This window comes from Esox lucius, chromosome 19 (genome assembly GCF_011004845.1).
Source record: "Esox lucius isolate fEsoLuc1 chromosome 19, fEsoLuc1.pri, whole genome shotgun sequence".
Classification (NCBI taxonomy): domain Eukaryota; kingdom Metazoa; phylum Chordata; class Actinopteri; order Esociformes; family Esocidae; genus Esox; species Esox lucius.
The window spans coordinates 8,923,914-8,936,491 of NC_047587.1; the positions used below are offsets into that span (position 1 = coordinate 8,923,914).

The following is a 12,578-nucleotide window of genomic DNA, read 5'->3' on the forward strand; positions in this document are numbered from 1 at the left end:
ACACACACCTTGTTGATGCAACGGACGTAAATATTTAAAACAGCAAAGGTCGCTCAGTTGATTCACGCAATCAGCCCTGTAGGAATATCTGGGACATGACCTTTATGAACACGTCACGCACTCAATGAAGTATTTACAGGAGGAAAGAAGATTGCACCAGGGGTTTGGGGGGCAGGGGTTGGGGGACAGGGGTTGGGGGACAGGGGTTTGGGGGGCAGGGGTTGAGGGACAGGGGTTGGGGGACAGGGGTTGAGGGACAGGGGTTGAGGGACAGGGGTTGGGGGACAGGGGTTGAGGGACAGGGGTTGGGGGACAGGGGTTGAGGGACAGGGGTTGAGGGACAGGGGTTGGGGACAGGGGTTGAGGGACAGGGGTTGGGGGACAGGGGTTGAGGGACAGGGGTTGAGGACAGGGGTTTGGAGACAGTGGTTGGGGGACAGGGGTTGGGGGACAGGGGTTGGGGACAGGGGTTGAGGGACAGGGGTTGGGGGACAGGGGTTGAGGGACAGGGGTTGAGGACAGGGGTTTGGGTGGCAGGGGTTGAGGGACAGGGGTTGGGGGACAGGGGTTGAGGGACAGGGGTTGAGGACAGGGGTTTGGGGACAGTGGTTGGGGGACAGGGGTTGGGGGACAGGGGTTGAGGGACAGGGGTTGAGGGACAGGGGTTGGGGACAGGGGTTGAGGGACAGGGGTTGGGGGACAGGGGTTGAGGGACAGGGGTTTGGGGGGCAGGGGTTGGGGGACAGGGGTTGAGGGACAGGGGTTGAGGGACAGGGGTTGGGGACAGGGGTTGGGGGACAGGGGTTGAGGGACAGGGGTTGGGGGACAGGGGTTTGGGGGGCAGGGGTTGGGGGACAGGGGTTGAGGGACAGGGGTTGAGGGACAGGGGTTGGGGACAGGGGTTGGGGGACAGGGGTTGAGGGACAGGGGTTGAGGACAGGGGTTTGGGGACAGTGGTTGGGGGACAGGGGTTGGGGGACAGGGGTTGGGGGACAGGGGTTGGGGGACAGGGGTTGAGGGACAGGGGTTGAGGGCATTAAGTGACATAGATTGGATGAGAAAAAAGGGCAGAAACAGGGAAAGAACGAACAGTCACATTCTGGGGGACCCCCCACCTCCACCCCCCCCCCCCCCCCCCCCCCACACACACACACACCATTGCCCTGGCCGGTCCTTGAGCTCAGTCTGCTTGGATACTCAGCGAGAGCTATGTCATGGTTGCATGTGGTGAGCGATTCTGACAGACGGAAGATGACTCAGCTTTATGCTGTAGGCCCCACACGACTATCATATGAGGATGTGACCAACATTTACTGATTAAGATATGATTCAGTGAGTGTGCGCTTGGTACATTGAACGTGCATCAGAGCTGTTGCCAAAAATGGAAGGTTCACTTCTCAAACATAAGCTGCCTTCAACATTGTTTCAGATGATATGGCAGTACCAATCAGCCCTGCAACACAGACCCTGTGTAACCACACCAGCCCAGAACCTCCACATCTCATCTGCGCGATCGTCTGAGAGCAGCCGTCCAACGTGCTGATGAAACTGCATTTGCAAACTGAAGAATGTCTGCAACCTGAAGAATGTCTGCAAACTGAAGACTCGGCAAAAACTGTTAGAAACCACCTCAGGGAAGCTCATCTGCATGGTTTTTGTCAAACCAGATACTAACTGGTTTTCTGATCCACGGCCCTAAGTATTTTTTTGGTTACCTGTGACAAACAGCTGCATATCTGTATTCCCAGTCCTGTGAAATCCATATGTTAGGGTCTAATTAATTTAATTTGACTGATTCCCCTGTATTAACTTTAATTCAATGAAATTGTTGCATGTTGCATTTATTTTTATATTCTATATAAATATTTGATAAATTTTTCTTACAAATATGGAGTGCAGTATAATTTCCCTAATGACTCAATCTGAAACACACTGTAGCAAACTATTATCAGATTGGGTTTTTGATATGTATTGCAGTTTGAGATTCTGTCCCTCTAGTTGTGTACTTTTTTGGGGAGAATTTGGGGGCATGGTTTAGCATATAGTCAGAGCAAGGCATTTGTGTAGTTTGGCAAACATGTTAGTGTAGTATTACATCATTTTGCTACAAATCGTTTATTCATGAATTAATGTTAGTTTAAGTGCTGTCTGGGGTACTGATATGTCTTACCAACCTGCAAAATCTCAATGACGCGCACATCGTGCATGTTTCTTAACTCCCATCCCAGCTGGGTAATGTCAGCTTGCGAAACACTTGGGTCTGAACAAAAAACATCCAAGGCTAGAGCCCTGAAAATCCAGGTGTGTTGACGGCCCTGAGCCCAACAAGGCAAAGTTACAGAAATGTCTGTCAGAAAGTGAAACAAACCTTTCAACACATTTGAGTTCATGATATTTGACTTGTGGAAAAAAGGACACCTAGGAATGGTGGATCATGGGAAAACAGACCTCAACCGCGTTCATATCCTCTTCCATCTTCAAACATGCCCTCCACGGCAACACCTTCGACCCAATAGGGTTTTCCATTGGAAGCCGCCCCCCCCCGGACAAACTTGGCGGTTTAGCTCGTCCCTGGAGGGGGTGTTGGAATGGTGCGGATTTGGGGGTGCTGTTTGTACCCCACGGTGAGCGTGCCCTGTGTCAGCCACTCGCACTCACTTCCTGTTTATGGAGGTGCACTGGTCCTGGCAAACACTGTCGCTCAGCTTATCTCTTGTGTTTTATGTTCCACCCGGTTGGGGCACAAGCAGCCCTTTGTGGCTAAGAGGTGGCTGGTCCTGGGCCAGGCCAGCCCATGCAGCTGTTGTCCACTGTTAGACATTTCCGTGTTGGGCGACCCTCAGTGTGCTGCTTGCCTGCCTTGGGCCCTGGGGGCTCGGAGAAGGCTGCTCACAAGGTTCAGGGCTGGGGGTAGAGGTAGAGGGGAGAGAGAGTGGGAGAGAGAGCGGGAGAGAGAGAGGGAGAGAGAGGGAGAGAGAGAGGGGGAGAGAGCAGTTGCAGGTGGGGAAGAGGGGGCCCAGCAAACAAGCAACATCTTACAGTTTTTCCCGATTGCTAACAAGCATCGGTCAATACTGCAACAACAATAACAAAACTCTTCACACAGTCTGCATTTCTAACGTGCGTCTTTGCCAAACAGTTAATCTCACCTCCAAAACTCACTAAAACCACCAAAACACTTCATACATGTATCAAAATAAGCTTTTTCATGTCTCAAAATAAGCTTGTTTGTCACGTCCCGGCTGTGCCCCTAGCCATCTCTGCGCTGGGCTCGGGGCATAGCCGGGACAGGACAGGAGGTGGCATTTAGCCACCTCTACTCCTTTTTTTGGTTAGTTATTGCCTCCAATTGGGGACCCTATTTAAGTTTAGTTTGTTAGGCCCCAAGGCGTGGTTCATTTTGGTTTTGTGTATCCTGTGTAAGGAAGACCCACGTCACTGGTTGCTGCCTTTTTGTTTGATTAAACATGGATTACCTTCCCTACCTCTACTCTGCGCCTGTGTCCTTTCCACCCCACGACCGTGACATTGTTCAACCAAAATACTGGCAATAATTCTCACTCAGAATCACACATTGTCACTCATAACACACTGACCTAAAAAACACTAACAACAGGGAGTATTACATAAGTGCCAAACTTTTGTCTTGTATGTTTTTGAAATAATATTTCACATAAATCAGTATTTGATCATAGAATAAGAAAAACACCTCACTTTATTGACTGTACTAATGTATACGGAACAAGAATGAATAAAAAAATGCGGCCATTTGAAGGAATATCCTTTTTTTTTTTCTACATCTTTGCATATAGGAAATTATACTTTTGAAAATAATAACTTCAAACAAATAACTAATTTCCCAAAGTTCCAGGGCTGCAATAATCACAAACAAACATCAACAAGTATAGTATAATCACCAGCCTCTCTGTGTTGTAGGGGCCAATGAGTGGTTTGTGTAACAGCAAAACTTCATTGGACAGTGCTGCACACATTGTGATGTTAGCTCCTCTCTGACCTGGGACATCCACGGTGGCTCTCTGACCAATCACATTTCTTCCCCTGCGGTGTGTTTTTGCCAGGTTGAATCCAGCTCCATCCACAAACATGTATTTATGTGCAGATTGACTGGCTTCCATCTCCATCACTCTCTAAAACAAAGTTTTGTCCACAGGTTTACAGTACTTTACATTATGCTTAGATTTGTATATACCCTGTTTGGTTATTGAACAGACATCTTACCTGGGTGTATTGATACTGGAGTTCTTTACATGTTCACCGTTTGTCTCAAAAGGTACAGAGTACAACACTTGGGTACTGTAGATTTTCAGCTGAAACTGCAATCAGCTGTGTTTAGATTGATTAAATATTCTATTATTAACATTAATCAAATCTCTGTTATCCTTCATATCTCTGTTATACCCTTCATATCTCTGTTATCCCCTTCATATCAATGTTATCCACGTCATATCTCTGTTATCCCCTTCATATCTCTGTTATCCCCTTCATATCTCTGTTATCCCCTTCAAATCTGTGTTATCCCCTTCATATCACTGTTATCCCCTTCATATCTCTGTTATCCCCTTCATATCTCTGTTATCACCTTCATATCTCTGTTATCCCCTTCATATCTCTGTTATCCCCTTCATATCTCTGTTATCCCCTTCATAACTCTGTTATCACCTTCATATCTCTGTTATCCCCTTCATATCTCTGTTATCCCCTTCATATCTCTGTTATCCCCTTCATATCTCTGTTATCCCCTTCATATCTCTGTTATCACCTTCATATCTCTGTTATCCCCTTCATATCTCTGTTATCCCCTTCATATCACTGTTATCCCCTTCATATCTCTGTTATCCCCTTCATATTTCTGTTATCCCCTTCATATCACTGTTATCCCCTTCATATCTCTGTTATCCCCTTCATATCACTGTTATCCTCTTCATATCTCAGATGAGGATGTTTGTGTCTGTGTCCTGCTCCGTATAATGGGGATGTACTGTATGCATGCAAGTGGAGGTAAGAATGTGAAGTGGACCCATCAGAAGCTGTATGAATGGGATCAAGGTGTACCCATCAGGTCTGTGAATATGATTTGAATGTATGTATGTGTCAGTGGACAAATTCATGTGATGAGAATGTTTCAGTGTATCCATGCGCCATTTCTGCAAGACTGTAAATATTGACCCTGTAGGCCCAGTAGATGCTGGAGGGTCATCGTCCTCGTACTCCATACCTTCTCCCAATAAAACATCGAAGAATCCTGAAACATTTAGTTTCCTCTGGGTCCCCTTGTTGCCTGGCAGTTGACCATCCAAGCCATGTACACAGTAACAGTATGGAAGGCAGGAGGGATATCTGAACACCTTCGTGCGCTCCGTTGTGTTGTGTGCACGTAGACACTGTATCTGCTGACATCTGTTAACCTCTGACCCTGTGTCTTGTCCAACCGTCCATTTCCTGTCTCGGCCTGTGTTCCCACCCTCAGGGCTGTAGTTAGTTGACTGAGCTGTCAGTCACCATAAGTGGCCAGTGCGGGATACTGATGGCTGCATGGTTTAGTCGGGCCCTGGCACTCTGCGGGGTCACGGATCGCCACTTCACACATCCGCTCTCTTTGAGCTACATGTTCTCTCTCTCTCTCTCTCTCTCTCTCTCTCTCTTTTATTCTCTCGCTTTCTCTCCCCCCTCTGTATTCTCTTTGTCCCCCCCCTCTCTATTTCTCCTAGTCATTATCTCTCTGTCTTTCTCTACCACTCTCTCTCGCTCTTTCTCTCTCTTTTTTCAGCTGACCTGGACATGTGGCTCATCTCAGGCCATGTCAACGCTCAGTGCTCAGTTGTCCAGAACAAAGGATACAAGAGACTGAAAACAGGATAGGAATGTGTCCTGTGCTCAGTGGCTACCTCTGCCCTCCTCTACCTTTCCCTGTCACCTCTTTGTCCTCCCCTCTGTGTCCCTCCTTGGTGAACTGAAACATGCCCAATCAATGTGGTCTCTGTTTTTGTGTGTCTGTTTTGTGTCTCGGGGTATTTGGCTGTGTGTGTGTGTGTGTGTGTATGTGTGTCTTCTGACCACAGTGAGCGAACATCTGCTTGACAACGGCGGACAGGGCCAAACACGGAGGGGGAATTCTAACAGGCCGCAGACAAAGAGCCTAGACAAAGATGCTTGGGGGGATCCACACCTCTGTGTTGCAGGCAGTTAGCTAGGGCTGAATTAACAGATAAACCCTGCTACAAACACATCCTAAAGGAGCCTAAAGTACTCAGCTGGGGAGTCACTTCCAGTCCTTCCTTGGGGGGCGTTGGCATCTCTGTTTGCTCAGCCTTTGTACCAATCAAAAATCAAAGGAGTTGCATGAATGGAGAGATTAGGTCCCATAAAGAGTGGGGAATTTTACCTGCAGCTTTGGTTCTTTATTGACATTCACCTGGATTACATGTTGGCATTCTGTTGACACACACAGGAACACACACACACACGTTATCTCCTTTGGGGCTGAGGGGCCCGGAGAAGGAGGATTGGAGATGGAGTGTATAGCATTGTGTGCAATGCCAGATTGTTTTTCCTGAGTTGTCTCCTTGCATTGCCAAATTCATCTAGTTTCATGGTGACATTTTCCTACAGTGAATTATTGAATTCAGCTACACTGTAATAACAGAAAAACCCAAGTAGGCATAATGTATTAAGGTAATAATAATGTATTCAAAATATTATTCCAAAAACTTTCTTGTCATAAATGGAACAGCACATACAAAGTGCATAGCTCTTTATTCTGGAATCTGATTTTAAAAAAATATGGACAGAGTAGAAGACATCATATAAACATGAGCATAACTGCCAGTAGTCTTCTAAATGGACTAAATGTAACACAGACCATCGTATATTTCACTACACAGGTTTAGAGGACCATTCTATGGTTTCCCTTTATCACTCACTTCAGCATCCACCCAACTGTCCTTTACATCCACCCAACTGTCCTTTACATCCACCCTTCTGTCCTTTACATCCACCCAACTGTCCTTTACATCCACCCTACTGTCCTTCACATCCACCCTATTGTCCTTTACATCCACCCTATTGTCCTTTACATCCACCCTACTGTCCTTTACATCCACCCTACTGTCCTTTAAATCCACCCTATTGTCCTTTACATCCACCCAACTGTCCTTCACATCCACCCTACTGTCCTTCAGCATCCACCCTACTGTCCTTTACATCCACCCTACTGTCCTTCACATCCACCCTACTGTCCTTTACATCCACCCTTCTGTCCTTTACATCCACCCAACTGTCCTTTACATCCACCCTACTGTCCTTCACATCCACCCTATTGTCCTTTACATCCACCCTACTGTCCTTTACATCCACCCTACTGTCCTTTACATCCACCCTACTGTCCTTCACATCCACCCTTCTGTCCTTTACATCCACCCTAATTTCCTTTACATCCACCCAACTGTCCTTTACATCCACCCAACTGTCCTTAACATCCACCCTACTGTCCTTCAAATCCACCCTACTGTCCTTCACATCCACCCTACTGTCCTTTACATCCACCCTTCTGTCCTTTACATCCACCCTTCTGTCCTTTCCATCCACCCTTCTGGTCTTTACATCCACCCTATTGTCCTTTACATCCACCCTTCTGTCCTTTACATCCACCCTACTGTCCTTCACATCCACCCTACTGTCCTTTACATCCACCCAACTGTTCTTTACATCCACCCTACTGTCCTTCAAATCCACCCTTCTGTCCTTTACATCCACCCTTCTGTCCTTTACATCCACCCTTCTGTCCTTCACATCCACCCTACTGTCCATTATATCCACCAATCTTTACATCCCTCTCACAGTCCCCTGCCTCTGGCTCAGAGACAGCCTGCTGAAGTAGTCAAAACAAAATTCACTTAGCAGTTCAGATCTAATTTTCCTGTAGTACAGAATATGTATTGAAATGTCTTTGTCCAAATGTCTACTTTGTCAATGACGCCTAATGTCTCCCACAATGTGTCTTCTGTTGTTGATGCAAATATATTTTGGATATCTGCTGCTGCCTTCCTCTTACTCTTGATTAGTAAGTGCAATTTTAGTCATGATCAGTAACTGTCATAAACGGACTATAAATAGAATGGATGAAAATGGAAGTGAACAGTTACAGCTAAGCTAGCTCAGTTTTCCGGCATTTGTTATTCAGAGACCATGAAAGTGCGACGGCATGCTTGCTCTTAAGTTTTGCTGGGATAGGACTTTTTACATCCTTTCACATCCCACTACTAGGGAGTTCCAGCTGAGCAAACTAACAAGAGCTTAGGCTGGCTACAGTAATGTGTTAGCTTGAACATAATAGAAGTTTTGAAAAGACAACTGGGACAATGGAGGAACTTCTGAAATGTTTCCCTCCTCATTTATCTTATCCCATTTCCGGGCTCCTAAGTTCGGGGGATCTACTTGTGACAGTTGCCCTTTGACTGCCTTGAATTCACTCTCCATATTCACATTGTTTGAAAAGAACTAGCTGTTTTGACAACTTCACATCTCACTACCTTTCATGATAGAGTGCTCCTCCTTCCCTGAGACATGCCCTCCTCCCACTCCTTGCATTCCTTCCAGGTGAAATGAACCTTGTCTTGCTGTCAAATGAAACGGCTTTTCCTCCTTCTGACATGGATTTGGGGGGAATTGACATTCAGAAGTGAAGGTAGCTCTCCGACCTGTTTTGGCTGGAGGGCTTTAGGCATCATTGTCCCAGATAAATCGATCTTTGTTGGTGAAGTATTGACTTTACTGTAAGTCACACATGCTTTTGTGGAACAATCCCCCTTTAGAAGTTTAATTGTGAGTTATAACAGGTTAACCTAATTAGTTGTGAGATGTTCCACCAGGTTTTTTTTTGTATTCAGGTTCAGTCTTTTGCAAGCAAGTTTATTCATTTAGCACAATTCATACATAGAAGCAATTCAATGTGCTTTACAATGAAAATATAAAAATGCTATTTTATCTCAGTTTCAACTCTTTATATTTTGTCTTTGTGCTATTTTCTATGAATATATGGTTTAAATGATTTGCTCATCATTGCATTCTGTTTTTATTTGCGTTTTACGCAACGTCCCAAATTTTTTTGGACCACAAAGGGAATGTCTGAGGAATCTGCTGGATAAGTTAATGTTCGCTAAGCATTATTTCTTATAACTCAGAAAATGTCCGTATACTACTGTCATGGGAATTCCAGAATATTTGGCATCAATGAGCCAACTTCAGTGTCAAAATGTCAAAATAATGAATATAATTTTGATTAACTGTATTTTCTGAGATGAAAGGGAAACAAGTAATATCTTTCTGTCCCTGTCCAGAAAATGCCTCATCTGTTTTTACAGATAAAAGACCAGAAGTCAACAAATGCTGCCATTCTCATTAAAAAGAATAAGCTAGCAACACAATGGCTTACTAAACATAACGGTGAATTTCCTCTCTTGGTTGTTTCTTCTCACGCCGGTCTCTCTCAGTGCATGTGTTACGTATTCTGTAGAATACGTAACTTTAATATTAATACTAAATTTGGAACAGTACCATGTTAGAGTATGAGTTACTACTGTAACACATTACCTCAAACACTGCCTGTTGCGGGAAATGGACACCTGGCTCAAATAGATGCCTGCTCATAAGTTGTATATTTGCTGTAGCTCATAAGTTTCCATACTCTGGCAGAAATTGTGAAATGACTGATCATGCAAAAAAACTGTTTCTTATTTAAGGATAGTGATCATATTAAGCCATTTTTTAACACATAGTAGTTTACATACCTTTGAAGGTTTGGCCTTGTTACAGACACACAAGGTGACATACACACAGGTGAAAATGGCCACTGAAGATGAATTTCCCACACTTGTGGCTTTTTAAATTGCAATTAGTCATTGTGTATAAATAGTCAATGAGTTTGTTAGCTCTCACATGGATGCACTGAGCAGGCTAGATACTGAGCCATGGGGAGCAGAAAAGAACTGTCAAAGGAACTTTCACGGTAATGGAACTTTATAAAAATGGAAAAGGATATAAAAAGATATCCAAAGCCTTGCAAATGCCATTCAGTACAGTTTAATCTCTTATTAAGAAGTGGAAGATTCAGGGATCTCCTTATACCAAGCCAAGGTCAGGTAGACCAAGATTTCAGCCAAAACTGCCATAAGAATTGTTCGGGATACAAAGAAAAACCCACAGGGAACCTCAGGAGAAATATAGACTGCTCTGGAAAAAGACAGTGTGGTTGTTTCAAGGAGCACAATAAGACGATACTTGAACAAAAATTAGCTGCATGGTCGAGTTGCCAGAAAGAAGGCTTTACTGCGCCAATGCCACAAAAAAACCCAGTTACAATATGCCCGAAAACACCTTGACACACCTCACAGCTACTGGCACACTGTAATTTGGAGTGACGAGACCAAAATAGAGCTTTATGGTCACAACCATAGGCGCTATGTTTGGAGAGGGGTCAACAAGGCCTATAGTGAACAGAATACCATTCCCACTGTGAAGAATGGTGGTGTCTCACTGATGTTTTGGGGGTGTGTGAGTTCTAAAGTCACAGGGAATCATGTGATAATTGGTGGCAAGATGAATGCAACATGTTATTAAAAAAATATTGGCAGACAATTTGCATTCTTCTTCACGAAAGCTGTGCATGGGACGCTCTTGGACTTTACAGCACGACAATGACCCTAAGCACAAGGCCAAGTTGACCCTCCAGTGGTTACAGGAGAAAAAGGTGAAGGTTCTGGAGTGGCCATCACAGTCTCCTGACCTTAATATCATCCAGCCACTCTGAGGAGATCTCAAATGTGCGGTTTATGCAAAATATTTTGCTAAGACAAATGGGCAGCTATACCACCTGCAAGAATTTGGGGCCTCATAGACAACTATTACAAAAGACTGCATGCTCTCATTGATGACACAGTATAAAGAACTAAGGGTATGCAGACTTTTGAACAGGGGTCAGTTCATTTTTTTCTTTGTTGCCATGTTTTGTTTTATGATTGTGCCGTTCTGTTATGTACAGTTGAATGTGAATCCCATAAGAAATAAGACGTGTTTTGCCTGCTCACTCATGTTTTCTTTACAAATGGTACATATATTACCAAATCTCCAAAGGTATGCAAACTTTTGAGCACAAATGTACAACCAGGCTCTTCATTCAAGATGTATGGGCCTCTTTTGTCCAGCAGTGGAATTTGGGCAGGCATATGCTTAATTGTCACATTTGAGCTAGTGTCCAAATTGAATAGTAAGGTCATATGAGAATCTATTATTGATAACTTATGTTACTGTCATTTTCAGTATCACAATGATCTGATACCAGAACGGTCTTTCTTTCAATACCATCGAAACCCCACTGGCTTGAATTCCTGTAAATGATGGTCAGGTGGGTTTCTGTCTCATCCTGCACTCTCATGTCATGATAATTTGGACTTAAGTTAAACATTCAGCATTCTGCTGCAACCTTTGTGTGTTTTCAATTTCATGCACCACCCAATTTTTATTGGCGCCTTGAAACAGTGTTTATGTGATCAATCAGGCGTCATCTTTGCTGCTAGTATCACACTTTTGCCTATGTTTTTTCCCCCACCAGATGCCTCTTGGTCCATAAGTCTGTGAATGAGGACACCCAGTGTATTGGGGCATTCCTCGGTGAAGGGCTCTGCTCATAGTGACTCGACACTTTTGACATGTGCTAGCACACTTCTGCGTAGATACGTTTCGTTTTTTGGATTAGCCTCTGCAGCAGCTGCTTTCCCACAGCTGACCGAGCGCGGACTAGGCAGCAGCGCACAACCGTTCCCTCTGGCCCCGTTGACCTCGTAGTGACTGGAAGTTGTCAGTTCCCTTTTCTATGTTTATCTCAGGTAAAAATATCAAATAACCTTTGAGAATTCCACTTGTGGTGTGAGCAATCTGAATGTAAGACTGGAATGTACAAGAAACACCGACCATGAAAACCCATGTCAATTTAATGACAACGAGACATTTGAATACTAAAAGACCTCTTCACCAAATCACCCGCTCAGCAGTATACTTGTCTAGAACACATCCATATTATCATGACCAGCTATTTATTTAATTCACATTTCCTTACAGTACCTCACAGTACCTCTGACTAATATTCTCTCTTCCATCAACTACCTCCAGGACGTAAAGGAGTTAACATAGCAAACTGATTCCCAGAGATTTGGAGTAGTAACACGATCTCTACCAAGTTGAACATAGGACAATTTTTAACTCCTCAACTCATAGCGCAGTTTGTTTAAGTGATTGTATCATTCCAAATAACTTCACATGCTGATATTGAGTTAGTATTAGTGTAAATAATATTGTGTAGGCTGGTTTTCTTTGAGTTACTGAGCTTTCAATGACCCTGGCCAGTCCAGAGAGTGCATTGTATTAAGGGTTTTGGAATCAACTTGAGTCTCTACATATTTCAGCAATACATTTCTCATGTTTTTATGCTAACTTATTATTAAACACACTTTACCATTATTTAGCAATTTAATTAATACATTATTAGTGGTTTTGGGTGTATTATT

General features: G+C 44.2%; 1 protein-coding gene across 1 annotated transcript; it reads right to left on the bottom strand.

Moving 5' to 3' along the window:
- Window positions 1–113: 113 nt before the first annotated feature.
- Window positions 114–1,037, bottom strand: LOC117593340 (vegetative cell wall protein gp1-like). The gene has a single exon (XM_034288172.1). It carries the CDS (start codon window positions 1,035–1,037, stop codon window positions 114–116), a length of 924 nt encoding a protein of 307 aa, XP_034144063.1.
- Window positions 1,038–12,578: the final 11,541 nt, after the last annotated feature.

Bases quoted from the DNA above. Each gene is read 5' to 3' on its own strand.
- LOC117593340 (XM_034288172.1), bottom strand. From the start codon at position 1,037: ATGCCCTCAACCCCTGTCCCTCAACCCCTGTCCCCCAACCCCTGTCCC.